This window comes from Vombatus ursinus, unplaced genomic scaffold, assembly GCF_900497805.2.
Source record: "Vombatus ursinus unplaced genomic scaffold, bare-nosed wombat genome assembly UNPS02014799.1, whole genome shotgun sequence".
Lineage (NCBI taxonomy): Eukaryota > Metazoa > Chordata > Mammalia > Diprotodontia > Vombatidae > Vombatus > Vombatus ursinus.
In genome coordinates this window covers 49,143,439-49,170,135 of record NW_020954577.1, presented here as the reverse complement: position 1 = coordinate 49,170,135, position 26,697 = coordinate 49,143,439, and the positions used below count along the sequence as shown (strand labels likewise).

The 26,697-nt window shown below is 41.9% G+C and overlaps 1 protein-coding gene across 5 annotated transcripts in view; it reads left to right on the top strand.

The window, feature by feature from the left end:
• Positions 1 to 26,697, top strand: part of LOC114050438 (tax1-binding protein 1-like) — a 72,592-nt gene that overhangs the window by 39,263 nt on the left and 6,632 nt on the right. For 2 of the 5 annotated variants that reach the window (XM_027872114.1, XM_027872115.1), the window contains exons 8-15: positions 4,795 to 4,980; positions 7,278 to 7,502; positions 8,057 to 8,203; positions 9,345 to 9,438; positions 11,784 to 11,902; positions 14,487 to 14,612; positions 20,470 to 20,641; positions 21,188 to 21,336. In XM_027872114.1, the coding sequence (XP_027727915.1) occupies positions 4,795 to 4,980; positions 7,278 to 7,502; positions 8,057 to 8,203; positions 9,345 to 9,438; positions 11,784 to 11,902; positions 14,487 to 14,612; positions 20,470 to 20,641; positions 21,188 to 21,336 (1,218 nt within the window). The remainder of the gene's footprint in view (positions 1 to 4,794; positions 4,981 to 7,277; positions 7,503 to 8,056; positions 8,204 to 9,344; positions 9,439 to 11,783; positions 11,903 to 14,486; positions 14,613 to 20,469; positions 20,642 to 21,187; positions 21,337 to 26,697) is intronic. The other 3 variants (XM_027872117.1, XM_027872116.1, XM_027872118.1) reach the window with 3 other exon arrangements.

Below are 26,697 nucleotides of genomic sequence, written 5' to 3'. Positions count from 1 at the left end.
TCCACCAGCAATGCATTAGTGTTCCAATTCTCTCACATCTTCTCCAACATTTATCATTTTCCTTTTTTGTCACGTTGGCCAATCTGATAGGTGTGATGTGGTGTGGTACCTCAGAGTTGTTTTGATTTGCATTTCTCTAATCAATAGTGATTTAGAGGGTGGAGTTCTTTTTCAAGTTAAATCATTAATAACTAAGACTGGTAAGTAAAGTGGATATTGAAGCCAAAGAGTTTTTATTTTGGACAAAGATGAAATTGATTTTCTTGCCTATATTTTCATTTCTTTAGAAGACAGTTCTAAAAGCAGTCCCACAAATGTTTTCAGCAGTGGCAATATCATTGGAGTCAGTGCATATGCCCTTAAAGGTGATGTTTTGGAAGGATAGTGGTCAGTGAGATGTTGCAGTTATGGTGTGTTGTTTTGGAAATTAGGGTGTAGTCTCCTGTGAGGAAGACATGATCACACAAAGATGAGGTGCTGAACCCCCCAAAAGAATGGCTCTGAGGAGATCTCTTTGTCAAAGGGGATTGACTTTCTGTGTAGCATTGGGAGCCCTTGCTGTCTGTGGAATGTTTGTTTCATTTTTGTCTCTGGGTTTACTGTTTAGCACGTGGTAGGAACTTAATGCTTGTTGGTTGATTTAATTTGTTTACACACACACACACACATACACACACACACACACAGTCTTTGTGCTTAAAATTTATTGGTAAATGATTAAATCCCCTGGAAATTTAAAGAGATGTCAATGGAAAAATCATTCTTAGTTTTAGTTATAATGGAAGAGCTCAAGCATAGAATAGCCCGCTAGAGAAGGGATGTAAGAATTTAATTAGTTATAACTAAACAGCTTTTATAGAAGACTAATACCATGGAATGCACATTCCTCATTTGGGGAATGGGGGAAGGAACAGGCGTTTATTAAGCACCTATTATGTGTCAGACACGGTGCTAAGTGCTTTTACAGACACTCTCTTTAATGCTCCTCACAATAACCCTGTGAGGTAGGTGCTAAAATGACCCCCTGTTTTACAGTTGAGGAAACTGGGACAGACAGAAAATATGTGACTTGCCCAGCGTCCTACAGCTAAGTGTCTGACTGAACTCAGAGCTTTCTGGTTCCAGGCCCTGTGCTCCAAGCCACTGAGTCGCCTAGCTGCTTGTTTTATTTAATTACCACAACACTTTTGTGAGCTGAAATGATATTTGTGTACCTTTCTGGTTTGAAAATTTTACCAAGTTGTTTTTGTTTTAATATGAAGAGCAAAAAATTTCATACAGGATTTTTGGTTTGTTGTTCATTTGGTTCAATTGTGTCTGACTCTTCGGTGACCCCATTTGGGGCTTTCTTGGCAGAGATCCTGGAGTGGTTTACCATTTCCTTCTCCATCCAGTTCATTTTACAGAGGAGGAAACTGAGGTGAACATCAGGTTAAGTGACTTACCCAGGGTCACACAGCTAGTTAGTGTCTGAGGCCAGATTTTGAGCTGTGGTCTTCCTGACTTCAGGCCCAGCACTCTATCCACTGCAACATTGCCTCACTGCCCTAGTCAGGATTAATTTTAGACTAAATAGCCCAATCTGAGTTGGGCAGTATAGATGTTCTAAAGTGTGTGCTTGTATTATCTAGATATTAGGAAGTGTACATACCTGAAAACTTCAGTGATGGGAGAGAGGGGGAGAGAGAGAGAAAACTTGGCAGTCTTTTCTTAGGAAGTGGAGGTCCTCTTCTGGGTTGAGTGCCCCCTTCTTTTTCTTTCCTTTATTCCCTCCCTGATCCAGGTTTCAATGAAAGCTTCAGAGGGTTGCAGGTCTATTTGAGAGGAAGCTCACAGTGTTCTTGTCCCGTTTCCTTGTAGGGAGCACAGCTGATTCTTGAGTTGCACCTTATTTCTTTACTTCCTGACTTTTTCTCCAGGTTGCCTGCCTGGCCCCCCAGCAGGATTGTTGATCCTGAAGTATAGATGAGTCTCCACAGGCCGACAGCCTGCACAGCAAGCCCCCGGGGCACTGTCCCTTTGCTTTGACACAGGGTTTCCTGGCTTATTGCAGGTTACTTCCCCGGGTGCCAGCAAACATGAGTCTGTTGGTTTTTCCCTGAATGCTGCATTCTGCTCCCTATCTGGGCCTTTGCTTTGACTTGCCTCTGCACCTGGAAGAGCCTCCTTTCTCTCCTCTGCCTCTTAGAATCAGATCTCCAGGGGCAGCTAGGTGGCACAGTGGATAGAGCACCAGCCCTGAAGTCAGGAGGACCTGAGTTCAAATCCGGCCTCAGACCAAACACTTGACATGTACTAGCTGTGTGACCTTGGGCAAGTCACTTAACCCTGATTGCCTCCCCCCCCCCAAAAAAGGAATCGGATCTCCTTCCCTGGGTCAGCTGACCGGCCCTGGTCACCCCTAGCTTGTCTTCATTGCCCCTGTTTTGCTGCTAGTCTCTCCCACTCCCATGCCCCAATAATTACTTTATAATTTTACAGAAAAAATTATCTTGTAGTAACTTACAGGTGTGTTGATTATGTGGAAAGCAAGCTCTTTGAAGCTGACAACAAATGGTTCTTTCTCTGACTCCAGCTCTGGTGCCTGGCATGGCGCTTCACGTGTGCTTGTGGAATGAATGACAGGAAGGGAACGTTCCTTTGGGCATTTTCCCCTTGGTTACTCACTTGCTGCTTTCTACTGCATGGGACTTGGATTTTCCATTTGAAATCTCAGACCATTTTCCCATGGATTCTGATTAAAATCCTACTTTCCATGTGTCTATTTTTCAAAAAAAATGATCCAGTGCTCACTTCTGGCAGGGGTTTCTTTTCTGTCTTCTGTGCCTTCGTTTCTCCTCCTCTGGCATGGCGAAGCTTTGAGACCTGCCTTTCTTACTTACTCACCAGGTGACCAGGCCCTTGTCCTGGATCCTCAGGGGTTTCCTCTGCCACAAAATGGGGATGATTTCTCTGGTGCCTACTTAGAGGCCTGTTTGAGGGTCGGATGAGATAATATAACATCATTATAATATAACGTAATATGACATCTTTATAAAACTGAACCACGATAGAGGTTTCTATTGTTATGTTATTAATGATGTGAAGAGGAAGCCTGGTAGAATGAAGATAGTGAGGTCTTCCTTGTGCCACATCAGTGACTCCATGTATCTGCAGGAAACACCAATGTGGGTGCTGGGGGAATATAACGCATGATGCTCTCCTTTCCTTTTAATTTGTTTAACACTTCCATAAGCAAGCATTTAAGTGCCACATGCTGGGCACTGTGCGAGGCATTGGGGACACAAGACAGAGTGACGGGCCTGCCCTCAGACAGCTTTCTTCTCGGAGTCTCCTCTCCTCATCTGTAGTTGATAACCCTTCTTTTCTCTCTAAGGTCATTGTGAGGATCAGATGAAAGCCTGCTTGAAAATGCTATGTAGGGTATAAAGCTAGATCATCTGTCTGTGCAATGGTTCTCTCTCTCCCCCTTTGGCCTTGGTGCGGTGCTAGGCCCATTATTTTTGGAGGTGGTCTGGTGATATAACCCTGGGCTCTGGGAGTCAGAAATTCTTGGGTTCCCCTTTGTGTTTGTGGCTGAGGAACAGTCTCACTACCCCTTATTTTCCTTGTCTGGCTCACGGAGTTTGTGGTGAACTGCGAAGCGCCATTTAAAAGGGAACAGACAGGCCTTTGGTGGGAGCAGCCCCTGAGATTTCTCCATAGACATCCGGAGACTTGGACATGGGCAGAACAGTCCTGCTGTGTTGTCATGGGAGGTCTTCCGTGGACTCTGGGGCTCTCGAGGCATACACCCTAAGAGGAGCCTGGGGGATGGGCTCTTTCAGACTCCTCCGTTCACTGAGTTCTGAATTGATCCCTCAGTTCTGGGTTCACCTAGAATACTTGGGAAGGACCACCCAGCTTCTTCAGATTTCATAAAGGGCCCTGACTCTAGTTTTATTGAAGACCCTGAAGTGTCATCGCTAACCTCGTTTTAGAGGTAAGGAAGCTAAAGCCTAAGAAATCCGAGCCAAGCGTCTCTCTAATTACACGGTGTGGCCGTGACTAGACTCCCCTCTTGCTGTTTTCCCGTAGAAGATTTCAGTGATTCATCAGTTCATAGGAGCTCAGTTAGTTCATGATGTACCTTTATTATATTATTGTTCTAATGACATTATACAACCAGACCACTGATGAGCTTGCTTCTCTAAGAATATGCATTCCTAGTTCCAACTCAAGATGCTTGGGACATATTTTCCCTCTGATATAAGACTGGGAACTCTGAACTCTCCTTTGTGCCCACTCCTCCCATGCTTTGGGATGAGGGACTTTACCTATCGAAGCCGCTGTTGATGGCCCTCTTTGCCTGGTTTCCAGGTGTATGGGGAGAAGGTTAGGGATGAGGCCCAAGGGTATTGAGGTAAAGATCTTTGAGGTCAGCAGAACTCTGACCAGCATCAGTTGCTGGGGAGGCTTAGCCTTGGAGGTGGGCCCTCTCCCAATTAGATGGAAATACAAGATGAGAAGGAGGGCTGCTACCTGGGGGGTGTAAAGGGCATGGTTCCATGCCTGAAAAAGGAGGAAGTACAGGAAAGCCCCAAGTGTGGGGGTCAGGGGAGAGGGATGGGGGAAGGCAGAGAACCTTTAATTAAATGTAGAACGATCTCAGATTGGGGTGTGCCCAGCCCCTCATTTGACAGGTGAGGAGACCAAGGCCAGAGTGCCCAAGGTTAGTCACCCTTTGCAGCAAAGCTGGACCCGAGCACAGCTTTCCAAACAACTGCCCTTGTGGCATTCCCACCATTGTTGCAGGTCCATCTGAAGAACACAGAGATTGAGAATACCAAACTTGTCACCGAGGTGCAGACTCTGAAGAATTTAGACGGAAACAAGGAGAGTGTGATTGCCCATTACAAGGAGGAGGTGGGCCGGCTGCAGCTCTGCGTGGCGGAGAAGGAGAACCTGCAGAGGGCCTTCCTGCTGGCAGCCCCAAGCAAAGTGAGTCCCTACAGTTCTGCGCACTGCCCGTCTCGCGCACCATGCACCTCTTTGTCTGTGATAGAGACGAGATGTTGATGATATCAATATGGATGATCAGGGTGTTCAGTTGTTAAACCGGTGTTTTGGACATTAAAAAAAGTTAATGTTAACAATTCATTCAATATGGATTAATTGTAGATTTTTGTTTCTTAAAAAAGTCTGATTGTATGATTGCATTTCGTGACCCTTCTATTTACTACGTACGCAGAGTGTACTGAGATACAACTTATTAGTTTTAATCAAAAGAATCTATTGCTTTCTTCTGTACATTTTTAAATATACACAAAGTAAAAATAGGATAATTGAATGTAGCAAAGTTATTGTGAGGAGCAGTTGGCTGCATTGTACAGATCTCCTGAACATGGAGTCACACAAAAATCCAGCACTTGGGGTTACCAGAGGCAAGTCACTGAAATATTTGCTGGGCCTCAGTTTCTTCATCTGTAAAATCGAGATGAGGATTATTGAACTCTCCTTACTTCCCAGAGTTGTGAGGAAAGTCGTTTGTAAACTGCAATATGTAAATTTGTTGGGTGATTGATAATAACACAAGGAAGAATTTTCATGACACGTTTAACCTTTTAACATTTGGTTTTTAGTTGTATCCTCATGACTTATCTTCATTTTTGGCAGTTTTTCAGACCTTATATTGATTATTTGATAGCTTCGATTTGTAACCAATCTCTAATAGAAAATTTGACCGAGTTATCCATTTGTTTGCTCTTTTGTCACCCAGTCATTATTTTACTAAGGCAGCCAGGTGGCACCATAGTGCATAGAGCGCCAGGCCCGGAGTCAGGAAGACTTGAGTTCAAATCCGGTCTCAGACACTTAGTAGCTTTGTGACCCTGGGCAAGTCACTTAATCCCATTTGCCTCCATTTCCTCATCTGTAAAAGGAACCGAAAAAGGAAATAGCAAACCACTCCTGTATCTTTGCCGAGAAACCTCAATCGGGTCACAGACAGTCAGACGTGACTGAAACAGCTGAACAAAAACAACAACAAATATTATTTTACTGGGCCCCAGTTAGACTTAAGGTGGGCAGGTCCAAAACCTGTTTTGGATCGGATTGTAACAACTTGGAAGTTGTTTCACAGACTTTTAATACAAATTGAAGGGTTTGATATTATTTAGATTTATGATAATGAAGGTGATAATAAGAGCTTAACCACTGTGACTCTCAAGTTATGATGGCCATAGCTGTCTTCATTTTCTCATTGTAAAATAATAAGGAAGGATGTAAAAGAAGTGGAAAGCTGAAGAACTTAGTACCTTGGGGCCCATGGGGTCCAACCCCTTTAGAAAACTAAAAGCTCATGAGATGAAATAATCTACTTGAGGTTACATAGATAGTAAATAACAGTGGTGGTTAACTTTAGGTCTCCTGCTCTGAAATTCTTTTTGCTCTTAGTGAAAACCTTTGGCCAAAAGTTTTTGTACTTCCAGAACAACTGCACGGTATTCCTCATTGGCTGTTACCAGTCATACAGCTGGGCTGGGGGCTCTGCTTAGAACAGGGATTGGGCTTGAGAGATGGAGATCCTCCTGCTCCAGAGCATCGTTGTAAGGGCAGAGGGAGGTGATAGCTTGGAGGGGCATGGGAAGACCATTGAAAAAGAAGTCCTGTGGAGATGTAAGATATTGCACCAATGGTCCCTTCAAGGCTTGTGGGTCATTTTGTTGTAATTCTAGTCTCCAGCATACAGTGGGCATAGAATGGAAGAATGGATAGACACATGACTAGTTACTTCCCTATGGAATTTTTCATTTTGCCAACTTAGTCATCTAGAATTACATCCAAGCAAAAGCATCCATGAACCAGAGCCCTGGCTCTGCAGTTAGTGGACTTGATTCAGACCTTGCCTTTCTTGGGCGTCTTGTGTGTGAAACGCGGTGGTTGGGCTAGGTGCTCTCTGCAGTACCCCTCAGCTCTCAAGCTGTAACTCTGTGCACAGACTGGGAGGGCATCAGGGGCTTATTTTCTTAGACATTTTAAAGATTTTGCTTTCTTAAAAATGAGAGAAGTTATCAAGTTTGAAGCAGGCATGTTGGTGTTACCTTCTGTGCCACGTTACTGTGGAGGTTAAGAGCTGGTGTGTTCTGTTGTTAGGAATAGAAGGTTTGGCCAGAAGTGGGTGGGGGTTGGTGGTTGATAGAGATTGGGAAACCTCGTCTGGATGAAATTTAGAGATTTTTTTTTTTACGTAGACACTTATTGATCATTTTTATTTTTTATTTATTTGTTTTTTTCAGGAAGATGCTGCATATCTAAAAGAGCAACTTCGCAAAGCAGAGGAGCAGGTCCAGGCTACTCGGCAAGAAGCTGTGTTTCTGGCCAAAGAGCTGAGTGATGCCGTCAGCGTGAGGGATCAGACCATGTCTGAACTCCATAGTGCCCGGCTAGAAAACGAGCAAGTCAGAAGCCAGCTAGCGGAGGCCGTGGCCGAGCTGAGAGTCGCTGTCGTGAAAAAGCAGCAGGTCAGTCAGCCGACTCTATTTTGAATTTACCTGGAGAAGTCATGCTGCTCGCAGAATATTTTCAAAGCTTAGAAAAGAAATGTGGTATTCTCATAACGTAGATCAAGGTTTGGATCACAACATTCTCTATTTTCATTCCTAATTCATCGAACCATTTTGCTTTCCTTGAGATTAATTTTGTGGTAAGCTAGTAGTATTTTCAGCATATTCTTAATGGTTCTGACTGATTCGGTTTTTGAATTAGGTTTTTCAGGGGAAAGATTATAATTTTTGTTTGAAATTTCCTGAAACCTGTTTACATTATTTAGAGTTAGGAATGTTGTAGGCAGAAATTCTTGGGAAAAAGTAGCCCAGATGACTCGGTTTCTTGGGTCACCTGTGGTTTTTAGTGGATGTGTGCTTCTGAGATGACTTTACCGTGACATTCTACGTATGTTCATTTGTGTAATGATTTTAAAAAATACGTGCTCTAGAAAACAAATGTGTTTCCAAAGGAAGTATCTAGGCTGTTTGTTTCTAAACTTGTTTTTACTAAAATCTTCTTCTTTTTAAAGGAGAAAACGGATCCAGTTGAGCAGGAGCTGCGTAGAGAGGTGGAAGACCTGAAGCTTCGCCTGCAGATGGCTGCAGACCATTACAGGGAGAAATTCAGGGAGTGCCAGAGGCTTCAAAAACAAGTGACCCGGCTCTCCGAGCAGGCCGTGAGTAGCTCTGATGGCAGGGCTATCAAAGGATTTCCTTCAGCCCTGTTGATGATCACTGATAAAAGCATGTTATAACCAGTACAAATATTAAGCAACATCCCAGCTGCACTATGCCTACATGCTTTCTGGGACTGGGAGGATTTTTCCTTCCTTTTTTTGCTTGACACCTGGTACCTAGGATTCCAGATGGATGAGACTTCCTTGTATTACAGATGAGGAAACTGAGGCCCACAGAGGGAAAGTGACTTGTCTAAGGTTGCTCAGGGAGAATGTAGTATTCTACATCTGGGGTATAGATTTCTACCACTACCCCTAGTACTTTTTCCTCCTATGCTGTGATAAGGAAATTGTCTGCTGAACCTGTCAGGGCTAGTCTGAAGTTGGGTCTCTTAGGGCAGCTTATCCAAGCGTAGCCAGCCAAGGTGGCAGGGTAGCAGTGGGAGAAAGTTGGGGCAACGTGCATGGCTGCAGTTCTTTTGTTCCTGATGCCTCAGAGCTCGGGGTGCAGCCTCTTGGTCCCTCTTTCTGTGGAATTGTGAGGCAGTTCTCGAGGGAAGTCAGCCTGCAGATTGGGCGTTCCACCTGTGAAGCAGTCCCCTGCGTCATCAGTTACCAATTTCCTTCTGTCATGTTGCAAGTCATCATTACGAAGGAAAGCAGGGATTTGGGCTGAAGAAACGCTGCAGGAAAGTGGAAGAATACAGAAGCCGGTCATTAGGGAAGGAGTATTAAAGACGTCATATGATTTCTGCTTTGTAAGGTGTTGGGGCCTGTCATTGAGGAGCTTAGGAGGTGCAGTGTTGATTTCCAGAGGGAGGTCTATGAGGAGCTCTGGTGACCAGAGGAGTGATTTATAAGAGAGACTTACTTCTCTGCTTGATAAAGTGTGTACAGTAAAGTACAGTGTCAACTGACAGGCCCTTTGTTAATCTTGTGGCATTATCTTTGCTAATCCTCTTCGTTTTTTTTCTTGTAATTATTAAAGTAATTAAATTTTGAGAATTCCTTCACTTATCAGATTGCTCCATGCCAAAATCTCTTTAAATGATTGTATGTATATTTTCAGTGATAATGTAAGTGTTTAACAATTGTTAAGATATTGAATAGACTACTAATAAAGATCTGTCTTTTCATAAAGAAAACTGGGAACCAACAGAAAGTGACGGATGCCTCAAGCAACACAGAGACAGCGTCTGGCTCTCCTGTTAACATCAAATTGGCAGCTGCTGCAGGTATCTTTAACCTGTCAAGTTTTTATGAGTTATCTTAGGCTTGAAAATAGCATCTGTCTGGAACAACATAGAGTCAGATAATCGAGATGATTGTTGGAGCAGAAGGCAAAAGAGTTAACATGGGATGATAGAGTGTCCAACTCTTTCAGCTCTGGCCTAACCCATTTAAATCAGCTGTTGATATTAGAAGGGAAATGGATAAAAAGAGATATCACCACAGTCAGTCAGTCTTTCCTGAGGAGGCTTAGCCAGTCACCATCAGGAGAAGGCCAAGGGAACCTAGAGAATGCTTTATCTCCTTGCTAAGCAGTGAGATGTGGTAGTCGGGTTGTCATTGGGCTTCTGGCTTGAAAACTATAAAAACCCAAACCCAAAACACTTGCTTTGGTAGAAGAGAATGTGGCCTTTGGTGGTTGTCTTCCAAGAAGGTGTCTTCCATTTGTCTATTACTATTACATAATATTTCTTGAAAGATGAAACAACATAGTTGGACCCTCTAATTATTAATAATAAATGAGGCACTAAACTGAGTGATGTGCGCTTGCTCAGGCTCTTTGCTGCTGTCAAGGCGTATATCCAGCAGAGCCAAACAGAAGAGGCATTCCCTAAAGATTGCAGCTGTACCAGCTGCTGGTGCTTGCATCAGACCTTAGGATGAGAGCCTATGGAAAGCATATGGCCTAACTACCTACACAGGGAGTCAGCTAGGTGGTGCAGTGGATGAAATGCCAGGTCTGGAGTCAGGAAGACCTGAGATCAAATCCGGCCTACTAGCTGTGTGACTCTGGGCAAGTCACTTCACCCTGCTTGTCTAAGTTTCCTCATCTGTAAAATGAGCTGGAGATGGAAATGGCAAATCACTTTAGTATTTTAGCCAAGTAAACCCCAAGTGGGGTCACAAAGAGTCAGACATGCTGAAATGATTCAACAATAACAACAACTCACACAGATTTTTGTGTGTGCTAAGATGGACACCTATTAGAACTGGTCCATCAGTACATAATCTTGGGTACGCATGGCACATAGTAAATAAAGTGGGCTCAAAATTGCGTAGGAGGCAGGTGGTGGGCTTGATTGCCTTGGGAAATTGTGCATTGCAAGCTTTTCCTCGATACAGAGGCTTTTTTTTCCTTTAAAAATAATTTTTTGCTGCTATCTTACATTTTAACGCCACCAAGATTTCCCAGTGTAACCCCTTGTTTGCCTTCCATAGAGCCATCTCTTATAGCAAGTAGTGAAGAAGGTGGGGTGGGTAGGGGGTAGTTCAGCAAAACCATCCAACCTGATGAAAAAACCTGACCCTGTAAGCAGTGATGCCTTCGCTTCTCTTGGGGTCAGGTTTGGTTAGTGTAATTTTGTGGGGTTCAGTTTTGATTGCTTTCTTGCTTCTGTCCTTTCCTTTACGTTGCTGTGCTCATTGGAGATATTGTTTTCCTGATCCCCTCTATCTCCATGTATGTAGTCCTGTCACGTGGTTCTGTGTTCATAACATTGCTCATTTCTTATGGCCCAGGGACATCCCATAACACTCACGGTCCGCAGCATGTTGGGGGCCCTGCCTCAGGCAAGGGGCAATTACTTTGGTTCCAGTTCTTTGCTACTGCACAGAATGTTGCTCTAAATATTTTTAATTCTATTGAGAATGTCAGTGTTCTTTTGGTGTGATGGTAACAAAAGGCCACAGTCTCTGATAAACCAGTTTCCAGCCACCCAAAGAACAGCAGCTAATGGGTGATGGATGTGAATAGGCTGAGGCATTGTCAGGAAGACGTGCAGGGGAAGCCATGCAAAGGATTTTATGAGAGAAATACCTAGAACCCATCCGTTCACGTGAGAAGAACAGTGGCAAGGTCTGGCCTTGTGTTCCGTCCTCGTTAGCACCTTCTACATAGATCTAGAAGAAATTCTTCTGAGGAGGGGGATCCTGCTGGAGAGCATTTATGGGAGGAGGGCTACACCAGTCTAGAGCCTGAGTAGGCATGAAGGGCACCTGATGTGTGCTCTGTCAGAGGGAGGATTTACATGAAGAGGACCCATGGCCAGTGATGTAGTGGAATACCTGTATAAAGACTTAGCTTCAGAGTTTGTAGGAGTCCAAACAGGACAGGAGATCAAGGGCTACGTTGTTTCAAAGCCAGCCTGAGTTTTAATCAAGATAAAGCGTCAGGATTCTGCTTTGTGAGACTTCAGCGTGAAATGTCTTTAAAGTGATGGTGGTGGGCACAGTCAGTCCACATGTTGCCTTTGGCAGTGGACTACCTTTTGTCCACCTAAGCTCTGCTTAGTTAACTTAAGAAGGGAAATGGGAGATTTCTCATCAGCACTTTCACATTTGTTTTTAATAGTTGGACTTGCTACGTCTGAGATGATTCCTGAGGTGGTGACAAAGGGGCAAGTTTGTGAAATGACCAAAGAAATTGCTGAGAAGACAGAAAAGTACAAGAAATGTAAACAACTCCTCCTGGTAAGTCAGTGGCTTTGAGAAGTTGCACCGGAAGCCAGTGGTGGAGGGGCTTCCAGGCACTTCTTCTCTCCCTCTCCTGAGGTCTCGCCAAGGCAAACTGCTCTTCCTGCTGAACACGGGCCGTTATTGAGCCTTTGGCCTGTGATTTTGTTGTGTGCGGCCTCCTAGAGGAGGAGACGCCAGTGCCCATGCTGGTCAGCACCTTCTCTGCCTCTGGTGGAGCCCTGAGGAGGCCAGTGACTGTGTATAAACTGAGGGCTTCCTGGATCCAAGGCTGGCTTCTCGTCACCATGGGATGTAGCCATTCAGCCTCATTTGTTTTTCTTTTAAAAAATGATGTGATGGAGCTTTAAAGAGACACAAAATGTTTCCAGTCTCTAGGTGATTTTTGGAAGACAACTTCATTCTTGGTAATAGTAATAATTCTCATTGATTTAGCGCTTTTCAGTTTCACGCATTCTGCTTTAAGCAGCCCTGTGGGAAAGGTAATTTAAGGATCTCTTCCTCCTTTCCAGATGAAGCAGCTGAGCCTCTGCCTGTGGAAGATTAGGATTTGCCCACAATTACCAATATAATAAGTGTGTGAGGCAGGATTTAAACCCAAGTCTCACACTTCTCGCATTATACTAGGTTGCTGTGGTCGTAAAACAAGTGAAATCACCACACTTTGCTTTTCCCTCTGCAAAAATTACTTTCTCTGGTATAGAGGAGTTGACACCAGCCTTGGAGTCAGGAAGCTTTGGGTTCAAATTCCACTTTTGCCATTACTATCTGCGTGACCTTGGGCATGCATTTAACTGCTGACTCTCAGCCTCCCCACTTAAAAATGATTGGATTCGGGGCATTTGGTATCCTTTGAAGTCTCAGCTAGCTCTCAGTCTGGGAACCTGTTATAAACATTTGCTTTTACTTTCAGTTCCAAAGTTTTTCCTGCCCGTTGCACGTAAAAAGTCATGCAAAAAATTTCAGAATTAGCCATGTTTTGGAGAGAAAAGAAAAAAAGGGAAAAAAAAATTTGGTTCAGTCTGCACTTTGAATCTGTCGGTTCTCTGTCTGGAGATAGATAGCATTTCTGATCCAGTCCTTTGGAGTTGTGGTGGATCATTGCAGTGATCAGAGTAGCTAAATCTTTTCACAGTTGAATATCATTATAATATCGCTGTTACTGTGCACAATGTTCCCCCCCCCCTTTTTTTTTGTGAGGCAGTTGGGGTTAAGTGACTTGCCCAGAGTCACACAGCTAGTATGTGAGGGGATTTTGGAGTTCTTTTTTTTTGTTTTTTTGTTTTTTTTTGGTGAGGCAGTTGGGGTCAAGTGACTTGCCCTGGGTCACACAGCTAGTAAGTGTCAAGTGTCTAAGGCCAGATTTGAACTTAGGTCCTACTGATTTCCAAGGCTGGAGCTCTATCCACTTCGCTACCTAGCTGCGCTTGCTTACTTCATTTTGCATCAGTTCACATAAGTCCTCTCATGATACCAACATTTATTTTGGAAGCCAGGCTAATAATATTTCCATTTACCTTTCTGCTACTTTTCATATAAATGAAATGCTTTCATTTTAAAAGAGGACATTTTTCAGTACAAAGTGGGTGTGCAGAATTAATCAGTGAGTGACCTCATTTGCAAAATGAGAAAGGCGGCCGGCTGTCAGTTGATGCTGTAGCATTCTACGCTTATCTTTTGGATCATGCAGAACTTTGAGTTTTGCTCCTTTCCCAACAGTCTGTCAGCTTAGATTTATTGGGCGTGCTTCACTGCAATAGAAGGAGGCTTCATTTTTCCCCTCTCCATTCCCATAGAAAAAGGGGGTCAGAATTGAGCACAACAAGTATTTCTATGCATATCAAGAGGATGTGGTCCTCAAATTTATGTGGTCATACATAGTAGCCAGTAGGGCCCACGTTAATTCCGTGTTTCTGTCATAATTCAATTAAGATGCAGTGTTATCATGGAAGAAGTAGCATAGTCTGATGGATAGTGGTTGCAATCAGTCCTGCCTTTGACACATCCTGCGTGCCCCAGGCAGATCACCAGACCTCTCAATGCCTCAGGGCAGTATCTAAGACAACACCTTTCAGAGCAGATGTCATATCAGAGATAGTTGCCTCCCTTGATGAAGTCCCTGATCTTTCCTCTCCACCCCCACCACAGTGACCACTTTAGAATGATGCCTTTAAGAGGGAGTCAGCTGATCTGCTCCTGAGAGTTTCACTCAATTCAGGAGCCACACTTGACACGTCCATCTCCTTTGGAGTATTTGGATTTGAGAATCGCTCTCAGTGCCTCGGCCTGTTGAGGTGTTGAAAGGTAGTTACAATGCTCCCTTGAGTAGAGAACTTGCTCAGATGGTACGCTGTGTCATGGAAACACTTGGAGGTGGTTTGGAGACGGTCATCTAACCGGGTAGGATAAGCCAGAAGGTAAGTGACCCATCTGTAAACCAGCGTTTTCTGTTTGGTTGGCTGGTTTTTTGTTTTTGCCTTAAATATAGGCATAATTGGGCAGAAATCCAGCTGATAATTACTTTCTTCAGATAATTTGAACTGCACAAGTGAGTAACCAAAATCAAAATGGTGTCTTGTAGGATGAGAGGGCCAAATGTAGCAGCTATGCTGACGAGCTGGCCAGATTGGAGCTGAAGTGGAAGGAGCAGGTGAAAATCAGTGAGGAAGCAAAGCTGCGCCTCGCGGAGGTGGAGGACCAGTATAAAGTCAGTGTGGTCCTTGTTCTGTTGTTTGTTAATAGTATGTTTAGTACTGTGGTGTCTGTCTGTCTGTCTGTCTGTCTGTCTGTCCAACCTATGTAGCCCAGAAAGTCTTATCCTCTCCACGTAGACCTGAGTCAAAGGGGGGGAAAATGACTGGATGTTGCCAGCTTCTTTGTGCTAATGTTGAACATCAGTATTCTGTAGCTCACTGTAATATTAGGAAACATGGGTGTCCCTTGCATTTCTTACAGAGCTTTCTGCTTAGGGGCACCTGGCCAGTACCTTTTACAGGGAGTCTCAAAATGCTTTGTGCGGTTTTCAGCTTTGATTACTCACAATGGCACGAAGACTTTTGGGACATCTTGGATGCCCAAGGTTAGTCAGTCTGTCCCCTGGATACCTATTTCATAGGTATTACTTGGATCACAAATTACATAGTAAAATATAAATATATATTCTGAATTTAATTCCTCACAATTCCACATCTAAGAGTCTATGCTTATGACCACCGTCTTTAGCTAATTATAATCAAACTACAAATACATCCCTATCAATTATTCCCTAAAGGAAATAAGTTATAATCTTATAATTTTAAGAATTTCAGTTTTTTAGTTTTTTGCATGAGTATTCTATGTGTGAAGACAAGAAGTATTTGATGCAGTGTTTGTCGTATATACACTATATGACAAATTAAAGTGTAGTTGAATTTATGGTTAAATGTTAGGAAACATTTCAAGATTGTCTTAAGGACCTCCTGTTTGTTACAGACTTGGCCAATTTAACTGTTCTCTTTACTTTCAACTGTGAAATTGTGGAAATTTGATGAAGCCATCAGTGAGCATTTTGTATTGAACCTGAACCTGTTTTTTAGACCGGTAGCTAATTTCTTGTGAAATTATTTAACTTTGATATGCTGAAATGATGTTTTTTTAACTTGACTGTGTATTGGTACAATTTATTTGAAAATTAGAGAGTCTACCAATGGTGTAACATATATGGTAAGAGTAAAAGGTGTACATTCACCACCTAATTCTTATCTGGAAGGAGCCTCTATACTCAGGAAGGATCAGCACAAGACTCTGTGTGTGTGTGTGTGTGGTCACATAGTTTGTGCTTTCAGTGTTTGGAGGCAAGACACTTTCCTTGCTTGCTGGAGGACATTGCCTTTGCACGTGGCTCTGGGAGATAGGCCACACTAATGAGAGGAGAATGTTGTGACAGGGCATTCCCTTCCGGGCAGACGGAAGATTGGTGTGTACAGGCAAGGCCTCTCATGGGAGTGTGGGATTTATGAGGGGAAGTTTTGGGGAGGTGAGATTTAGAAGGTGGTAGGTTGGGGTAAGATTGGATAAGGCTTAAGTTTTGGATTTTAATGTAGATAATAGGGAACCATGGAAGATTGACAGAATTAGGACAGCACTTTTGGAATGCTTATCTGATAGCAGTGCAGAGGTTGATTTGAAATGGTAGACTGGAAAAAAAGATTTGAGGGGGGAAGGGAGCAAGCATTTGTTCATTAAGTGCCTACTATGTGTCTGAGGCAGGATTTGAACTCAGATCTTTCTGATTACAGACCCAGAGCTGTGTCCACTGTGCCATCTTGCTATTAGGCTTCTTGGTAGTCTGGAGTGAAATCGTATAGATCTGAACTTGTATTTTTTCAGTGGAAATTGAAGGGATAGATTGTTCAGAGATGTGTGAAGAAGGAATGAATTTAATTATGCAGATTGGATGGGGTGGGGGAGGCACCAGAAGGATTTGCCTTGGACAGTGGGGGCCCCCATCAGCCTAACGGAGAGGAGACAAGTTAAGACTGAGGGTTTATTTAAGACAGTAAATCAGAGGATGATGAATCACTTTTAGGTGCTCTGAGTGTGAAGTCTTCGTGGCACATCAGTGGCTAGCAGATGGTTTAGAAAGCATAACTGCTACTTGGTGCAGAAATCAGGATGGGGACACGTGTTTATACGCATTATTATGTCATCTGAAAGGGGTACAGAATTGAAGTTGTGGGAGTAGATGAGATCACCAGGGGAGAGAGGAGAAGGCAGGCTGCGGACACTGTATTGGACATTGCTCACGAAGAGGAGGAAGGCCACAGAAAGGCGATCTCCAGAGAGGTGACGGAGGAATTGATTGTGAAGATTGTCAAGGAGAGGAGAAAAACTGAAAAAGCCCTTGGATTTGGCAATGAGGAAGTTATTGATAACCTTCAGGAGGAATTTCAGTAGAAGAATGTGGGTGGAATTATAGGATGAGTTAGATATGCCAAACTGTTCTTTAAATGAGTTAATGCTGACTTTTTGTACAGGTTCAGTTTTTGCAGAAAGAACAAGAAATAAATGATCTGACCTCACATTTGTAAAGTCTTACGAGGGAAAAGGAGGAGAAGGTAGGAAGTGCTTTTTCAGATTCTTTGCTGGTAGAATAAGATTGTATTAGAAGACCTGTGTATTTCAGAATACAGGTTGAAAAAAGGAAATGATATGTAATAGTCACTGTGAAATGGCTTCTGTCTTGTGATGATTAGTTTGCTCATGGTGACATCTTTTAAAGTAATCCAGTGTACAGACTTGGTGGTGTGTGTGGATTTACTTTTTCTTTGGTAACAGGCAGCATCTTTAGAGGAGGTGTGGTGGCAATTAATTACAGCTTTGTCTCCCATTCAGCTCTAGCCTAGGTCAAGCGAGCAGTAAAACATGATAGAAAGAAGTTGTTATCCTTCCAGAGACAGTGAAATAAGGGGGTGGAGGCAAAACCCAAAGCTTCATGGCATGCAGTAATAGGGAGACACAAGAAATGCATAGGTTTGAAGAGACGGCAGAGGGAAGGGCTTGGGGTGCCATGGTTAGTTTTTGTAATTGCTGTAAACAAACACTGCTAATAGAATGTAATGGAATAACATTTGCTATGTTATGGTCATCCATTTACATAGGGGCTGCAGCATATAGCAGATTGCCTTGCATCTTCCTTATGATTGTGTAAAACAAATGCATAGATACCTACCTTACAGGGCTGACACCCTGTGACTGTTGTACTAATTTTGTATGCTATTTCAAAAATGATTTCAGGTGCTTATCATGTTAAGAAAAATGGTTTAAGTAGGAAGAATAAGAAGTAAAGGGACAAAATTGTATTTAGTGTATGATAAACTTGTTCAGAATTGAACTTTGTCTTAGTGATCACAAGTTGAGTGTGATCTTTTCTTTAAAGTGTAATGAGCTTATAGTTTGCTAAGGTAAATAGTGAGAATGAAATCCATTTTTTCTAATCGAATTAAATCTTTAGCAGAATTACCCTATCAAATAAAATGGCAGTGCTGGAAATCTTGGAAATCCTTGTGATTTGTTGTTCTGCTTAGAGAATAGTTACATTTAAACTAGGATGAAATATAAAAACATTTTGGTCATGTTATAACAGCTGCCACCAAAGCAACAGGCATTTCAGTCGATTTACTGATTTAAAACAATAAGCTGACAAAGGTTTTCCATGTTTGTAACAGGAAATGTGGATATTTAAAAATTATATGTATATGCACAAAGATGTACATTTTTGACATTTTAATTGTCTTAGTATTTGGAAATGAGTGAGTTGCTTTGTACTTATCATAAAACAAAAAGGATAGACTTTTTCAATCTGGTTACCGTGGTAAATTTGAAATGTTGGATATGCACTTCTCTCATTTTTACCTCCAAGAAGTTTACTCATAGAGTGGAAATTAAACACGATTTTCTCCTTAGTTCCCCAAAAAATTCTTAAATAGTACGAAGGAAAAATACTGATCCTGTACTTTCAAAAGACATTAAAAGCTGATTATTCTTTAATCATTTCTGATAAATCCATTCTAGGGGTGTGATTTTGTTTAAAAGCTCACCGAGAATCTGTAATTGGTATTATTGAAGGGTGGAGTACAGATGTCATCAGCCAGTAAGGAGGTGCTCCGAAGCCACAAAGTCATTACTCTTAATACAGTTTCTATTCAGAGGTCGAATGGATATATTGCTTCAAATTCTGAGTGAATTGAAGTAATGATTCCTTTCTGTGATTTCATCTTTGAGTATTAACATTTTGAATTGAATTTAGTCCTCAAATCTATAAAGATTATTTAAAAATCCTTATGTATTTTTTATACAGTTGTTGATAGCTTCCTTCTTTTGTGAGCTGCCTATGCCAGTGCTCTGGCTGTTTATCTCTTTTAGTTCACTTTATGGGCATCATGTGTGAATCCTGAATCCTCACCATATATTTCTTCTTTGCCCCTTGTGCTGTACATGATACTGAGTTTTAGAAGAGTATAGGGTTATGGATTTAGAGCTAAAAGGGACTTTACAGGCCACCGAATCTCTCCTCTCCTCCTCCCTACCCCATTTTACAAATGAGGAAACTGTGGAGCAGAGGTTAGGTGATTTGCCCAGGGTCACAGGTCTAGTAAATGCCTGAGCCATTATTTCACCTCAGATTTGCAGCCCTATAGTTATTAATGGGAGATCCGCCAGATCTTGGACAGTGGTCTGGGCCCAAAATTCAAAAAGAGGAGGGGATAAATTGCGTTTGGTAAATCATGGGATGCTTTTAGGACAGTTCCAAGTTGCTCTCATCAGCCAAATCACATGTAATCAATCATCAAGTATTGATTAAACACCTACTATTTGTAAGGCACTGAGGATACAGATGTAGAGAATGGAATACCCTTACCCTCAAATAGCTTACATTGTAATAGAAGAGACAAAAAATGAATTTATAAGTGTCACCATTGGGACTGGACATTGTTATTAAAAACTCCCCTCTACAGCAGCAGGTTGGCACGTTCTCTACAGTTTATAATCTTTAAGAGGTGCCTAGAACACTCAGAATAAGGCTGACTGTGAGCCACACAGCCAACGTGGGTAGAAGGCAGGATGTGAAATTGGATTATTCCTGGCTGGATCAGCATTCTCTATGATACCAGCTTTGTGACTAAACCTGTAGATCTAACAGTAACAGCAACAATAACAGTAGTAGTGATGAATGTTGTTTTTCACTCATGTCTGACTGTCCGTGACCCTGTTTGGGGTTTTCTTGGCAAAAACACCAAAGTGGTTTGTCATTTCCTTCTCCAGTTCATTTTGCACATGAGGGAAACTGAGGCAGACAGCTAGTGAGGCTGGATTTGAACTCAGAAAGATGAGTCTTCCTGACTCCTGTGCTCTATCCACCGTGCCTCCTCGATGCCTTAATAATGATGCTAGCTAGCATTAATGTAGTACTTTAAGTTTTGCAAAATGTTTTATATTTATTATCTCATTTGACCCTCACATCAGCCTTTTAAGGTAAGTACTATTATACACATAGATCTCAGTGCACACAACACTGGGATTCATATCCACCCTCAGATATTTACTTAGCTGTGTGACTTTGGGCAGGTTACTTAACCTCTATATGCCTAAGTTTCCTCAGCTGTAAAATGGGGATATTAATAGCACCTTCCTCCCAGGGTTGTTGTGAAGATCAGGTGAGATATTTGTAAAGCACTTAGCATGGTGCCTGGCACATAGTAGGCCCTTAATACATGACTATTCCATTTCAGAAGTAAGTAGCTACAAGGTATTTTGGAGGGGAGAGCACCAGCCTTTGGAGGAGGGGAAGCTAAGGAAAGGTAGTGTTTGAACTGTGCTTCAAAACAAGAGAGGAATTTTATGAAGTGGAGGTGAAAATAATTTGGGCAAGAGCTTGTCTGTTGTAACTTGAGCAAATACAAAAAATACAAAAATACATTTTTGAAACACGTCCCCTGTGATCATTGTTTTGCATCCTGTATTTGTTTGACGCTGTCTTATCCATAAAAGACTTGGATCCTTATGGTTCTCTGTTGTTTTTTTAGGAGCTTAAAAGGAGACTTGAAAGTCAAGCCGAGAGAGTCACGGAAGGTCAGAGTGCCCAGCAATGCCAAGTGAGCGGCGCCTCCACAGAGCACAGCGGTCCTGTGCCTTCAGTGCCAAACAGGAGACCGGTTCTGCAGTTTGGAAATCCCTATGCAGCCCAGGACATAAGAGGTTTGTTTGGAAAGAGTTGTGGTTTTGAGTTAAGCTGGGCTATCATGGACTCTATGTATTTCAAGTGTATGAAAGGTAGGGGAAATATGTGATTTTCTTTTGTGGGTAAACAATGGGGAGAAATATGTCAATTCTTAGAAATTCAATAACTTACTTCTGGATGGTGGAAAGAACAGTGGACTAGGAGTCAGCAGAGATTTGAATGTGAATCCTGCTTCTGACAGTTACTAGTTGTGTGAGCTTGGGCAAGTCACGAAATACCTGAGTGTCAGCTTCTTCATCTGAAAAATGGGAAAAATAGCACACGTGGTAATCATCTCACTATTACTAGACTGGGTTGTGGTGAAGATGTGCAATAACATTTAGAATGTTCCGTAAGCCTTAAAGCACTATTGAAATTCCAATCATTTTAAAAACACCCTTGATTTTGAAAACTTTTGGGGATACCTAAACTATTTGGCATGTAAATTTTGATAGAGATTTACTGAGCCTATATAAAAACACTAAAGTATTAAGTTTCACTGTTCTTTTATGATTTTATTTCAGATGGAGCGGATGGCGCTTTTTACCCAGATGAAATCCAAAGACCACCCGTCAGAATGTTCTTGTGGGAGCTGGAAGACAACGTAGTCTGTAGCCAGCCTGCTCGCAACCTTAGTCGGCCTGATGGTTTAGAAGACCCTGAAGATAGCAACGTAAACTGAATTTCTCTTTTTCATTGCCTGACCTATTTATTAGAGTATTGTACATATATGGCCACTAATTTTGGAAAACCTGGCAGCATTTAAATTTCCTTTTGAGTAAGAGAATCAGTTATAAAATGCTTCAGAACCATTTTCTTCTTTGGTAGGATTTTCATTAAAGTAACAGGTAAATGTAATAAGCATCACGTAAGTTTTAGATTGACGTAATGAGAGGTAGCGTGGAGTAGTACAAAGAGTGTTGAGTTTGGAGTCAGAAGTCCTGGGTTCAAATGCTGTAAGTCACATCATGATCTTTATGGGCCTTGGTCTTCTCACGTGTAAAACGAGGTGACATTGGACTGGATGGTTGGCTGAAATGACTTCCCAGAGCCCGTTAGCTCAGAATATCTGACCCTATGGTCCTGTTTAAATGGGAGTTAATCAGTCTGAAGTGTTTTTATTCAAAAGAATTGAATTAATACTCACCAAGTAAGTGAGTGGGAACCTTTGCTTTCAAAACAGGCTTGCTAGACTGGAGTGAGATGTGTTGCAGATTCTATTTATTTCTTTGCCCGCTTGAAACTTTAAAGGATTTGAATTATATTAGTGTTCCCTAGAAAAGCCTCAAGCGCGAGTGTTATTGTGTGAGCTTCCTTTTTTGGAAGACGTTCCCTCACACATCTCTCTCCTGTTTAATGTCGCATCTCTTGTACTCTGGCAGGAAGACAAGGACGAGCACAGCATTGACTTGTGGAACACATCTTTGATTGCATTTAAGGGGTTTCTTAACCATTTACTAAATAAGTTTGTTTCTTTCTCGTCACACTTTCTTGATGAGTTGTGGTCTAAGATGGATTTAAAAGAATGACTTTATTGTGCTCTTTGCAAGAACAGGGGTATCATGACCTGCTTCTCATTTAATCTAGTTTGCTGCATTTAATTGCTATTAACCTTTGCAGAAGCTGATCAGTGTTCAGACAGGCATGATTTTAGCCCTGGTGCTCAGCACCCATAATGGAGAAAAATGTATTTCTCCCTTCTGCCTTTTGCCCTCCTGTGTCCATTACTGGGAATAATTAGGAAAGCTGTCATAACTTTTGCAGCCTATTTAAGGTCTGGAGTATTATCTTACTGCTTTTTCCCACCTTTACTCCCCATTTTGCATATCTAATCTGATCATTCTCGGCTCCAACATTACCTGTGACAAGCCCTTCTCTTCTTTAGTCATCTGCTTCAGTTTAATTAGCAGAGAGGTTGTTTCCCTTTTTTTTTTGAATCTGTGCTTTGCCCTCCTGCAAACCCATGAGAAGCAGCGTTAGAGTCTTGTGCTCATCTGCTGACACACTGAGATTTGGTAATGAGATGGAAAGACTCTAATCTGCTTGAAGAGGAAGTAACCTTGGATTACTGTTTCTCCATTCAGATTCTTTACACCAGACAGAAACCAGTTTGTATAAACCATCACAGATTTTTAGCTTCAAATTTTCCGGCAGTTGGAAATGAAAATCAGATGGGAGTACACTTCTAAAATGTAATTTTAATTTCTGCATGTTAAAAGAAGGACTTAAATGAATGACAATACAGGAATTCCTGATAAAATGATTTTTAAAGGTAAATTAGACTGAATGGCAGAGCAGTGTTAGTAAAGAAATAGCTCTATTAGGTGGCTGGAAGGAGAAGGCATAAAATAAACTCTGAGGAATAGTGAGTCCGGATAAAGCAGGTCACCCTAAAGCTAGGATGGAGGCAATTTGTACAGAGATTTTGAAAATAAATCTTTGGGTTAAGTGGCTCAGTTTAGTTCCCATGCCACCTTTTTACTGTTTCAGGGATTTTGTCTTCCATTATATAGTTACCATTTTAAGTTTACTTTAGTATTATCTTCCTGTCTTGGTAAGTCACCAAATGTGACTTTTCATAGAAACTTACCCAAGGCAAATATGATACTCTTTATTATTAATTTGAGAGACAAATCCATTCAAATTTGAGGGTAATGCAGCTGAGATTAATTGGGATAATAATGTATAGTAGGCTTGCAGGACCCTTCAGTATAATTCTGTGAGTCAGGTGTAATAGATGTTATTCCCATTTTATTTATTAGAAAATTGAGACTGTAAATGGGAAGTATTTTTGCCTATGATTGCACAGATGGTTTCTGAAGTGGAACCTGAAGCCCAGGAGAGCCCTCTGTCTCTTTGACATAGAGGGACACAATCAGTGACATCACAGCCCAGGAGAGAGACAACTGCTTACAGGTGTGGGGAGTTAAGAATGTCCTGTCCGTCAGGCTTTGATTCTAGGACCTGAGATATTAGAGGAAATTAAAAACAAGGTGATCCGAAGTTTTCTAGTATGAGCAAAAATGTTGGTATTTTAAGAAGTTGGTTCCTCACCAGAATTATGCTTTATCTACTTTCTTCTCTTTGATTTAACTGGTATGATTTCAGTTGTCTCTTATGTTGGCAAATTAATCCTTGAAAAATAAAGATAAATTCATATTATCAGCAGTAAGCATAGAGGGAAACTTTGAATGAAAGTTTGGATAAAACTTTTGATCCAATAAAATAGGGGACTTAAACATTTTTCTGAAGTATTTTCTACAGTGAACTTCTATGGAGCATACTTATAGACTCTATTCTTTTGAAACATTCAGGGAACTCTGTTCATTATTATTTTACGATCACAATTTAAAATCCAAGAAATTGCTATATAAGTAGGAGAATAAGATCTTGGGATATCAGGTGGTTATATCTTTTGGCTATCCCTAGTGCTTTCCATGGGGCCTTGAACATGGTCAGTGTTTAATAAATGCTTGTTGACTTGATTTCAGGAAGGGTAGTAATCTGTTGTTGGATACAGAGACCATGAACGGAAAACCAAGGTAGTTAATTAAATATGGGAAGATCACTAAATTATGTTGTCGTTAGAAAAATTCAGAGCAGAAACCCTGGTGGTCATTTTTTAGACACCAAAGAAATGAAGACAAAACTGAAATAATTGTTGCCTTCAAGGAGCTGTTACATTCCTTGGGGGGAAATACCATATACACATAGAAACTGAAACAAGATATAACCAGCACATGGGCGGGGAGAAGGCCATTCTCCAGTGCATAAATGATCAAAGTGAACAAAGGAAGAATTGCAGAATGTTCACAGCCCCATGAAAAAATGCTCCAGGTCACTATTAGAAAAATGCGAATCAACAACCCTGTGGTTTCACCTCATACCCTGCAAAGTGGGCAAAAATGATCCAGAATGACCACAATCAGTGTTGGAGGTGTGGTGGGAAGTTAGGCACACTAATACGTTGTTGGTGGAATTGTGAAATGGTACAACCATTTTGGAAAGCATTTGGAACTATGTAAATACAGTGGCTCAAATGTCCATACTCTGAATCAGAGACACCATTACTGGGTTTTTATAACCCAAGGAAGCCATTGATAAGGAAAAAAGTCCCTATGTACTCTAAAATATTTATAGCAGCACCTTTTATGATAGTGAAGAATTGGAAACAAAGTAGAGGCTCCTCAGTTGGGGAATGACTCAGTAAATTGTGGCACATGGTTGTAATGTAAGATGACTGTGCTGTAAGAAATAATGTATATGATGAATGCAGAGATGCAGAGTGAAGTAAGCAGAGCCAGGAAAACCACCTTGACAAACAGCCCTAGAAATGGAAATGGAAAGAATAGTGACACACCAAAAAAATCGTAACAATGCAGGAGGGCTCAGACAAAGAGAGATGAGGGAGGTGGGAGGCCTACAGGGGTCACATGGTGCATGTATTTTTGACTTTCTCAATGTGTCCATCAGTTGTGCTGACTTGTTTTCTCCTCTCTAGCAAATACTATGTCATATAGGATGGCTCTCCTGGAGGGACAGGAGGAGGGATACACAGAATAATCTGGTGATATAAAAAAGAGAAAATATCAGTAAATACTTTGGGGCAAAAAAAAAAAGAGGTACAGGTCGGAAAGGAGAGCATTCCATGCATGAAGAAGGTGTGCAGAGCCATGGGTTTGGCTAGAGTGAGTTTGAGACGCTGGTGGAACAGTCACTTGGAAATATACCTTTCTGATCAGCCATCCAGGTTGTCTTGGGCTGGAAATTTGTTTTACTCTGTTTTTTTGTGGGTTCTGCTGCTTTAGAATTTGTTTAGAGCCATTTTTTGTAGGTATTTGGAGGGGTTTGGGGGAGAGCTCTAGCAAGTCACTGCTTTCCCTCCGTCATCTTGGCTCCACCTTCTGTGTAGACATGTGGATGTAGTGTTTCTTGAATGCCATAAGGAATGTGCTTGTTTTCAGGGGACAGTGCTAGCTTTCTGTATGTTCTGTTACCCACAGAACAGAAGGGTAGGTCAGACACTGGATAGCAAAGGAATCTGAAAGGTCATGACAGGCAGAACATTGGCCTAAATCAGTTAAGATCTAATTTGCAAGTTGTACTTCTTAAGCTTTTGAACCCAGGGATGAGCTAAGACTGACTATTCTGAAAGAGATGTAGCCATTTTATGGATTCCTAGCTACTCATCATTGTGTTATAGGGACCAGTAGCTCATGCTCTGGGGTGCAGCTTCCAGGAAGAGCCGTGACAGTCTGGTGGCGCTCTGCCCTTGTCAGGCAACATCAGGGGAATTGTGCAGTTTTTGTTTCCACAGTTTAGGACCATTATGAGCTGGACAGAAAGCCCCCCGCAACGGGCATGGGCCTTGATTCCATTCCAGATGAGCATCGTTTCAAGGGATTGGGCGCATTTAGTCTAAAGGAGGGCAGTGGGCTTTGCAGGTGAGTGCTCTCCAGCCATTCGAAGGGGAAGAGAAAGTAGACTAGGAAAAGTAGGTGGGAGTTACAGAGAGGAACGTTAGGAGGCAACATGGCATGCCTTAGCAGGTAGTGAGTTGCCCCTTCTTTGAAGTCTTCCTCGAGAGGCTGGATGACAAGACGGCTTGCCAGTCTCACTTCAGTTTTACGAGCCTTTATTAATTGCTTTCCGTGCGCCAGACACGATGGTAGATGCTTGGGATATGAACACACAAATAAAATAGCCGCTGCCTTTAAGGGAGACCATTTGGGGTATGTGGTAGTGAGGTTTCTTTTTCAAGTACACGTCAAACTGGATGGTTTCTTCAAATTCAGCGTTTCTGTGATTCATGTGTCTGGAAGCATCTTGAATGTAAAACTATAATGAACTACAGTGGTGGCCACCAGTGTGTGAGGATTTGGGTGCTGAGGACAGAGCACCATGGAGTGATGCCACTTTCGTAAAGAGGATTTTTAATTGAGTGATTTGACGCTTCTTCATAGTCCTGAAATAATTAGTTTATAAAATTATTTGAGGTAGGTATAATGCCGATCATAGGGATAATGTCTCTCAG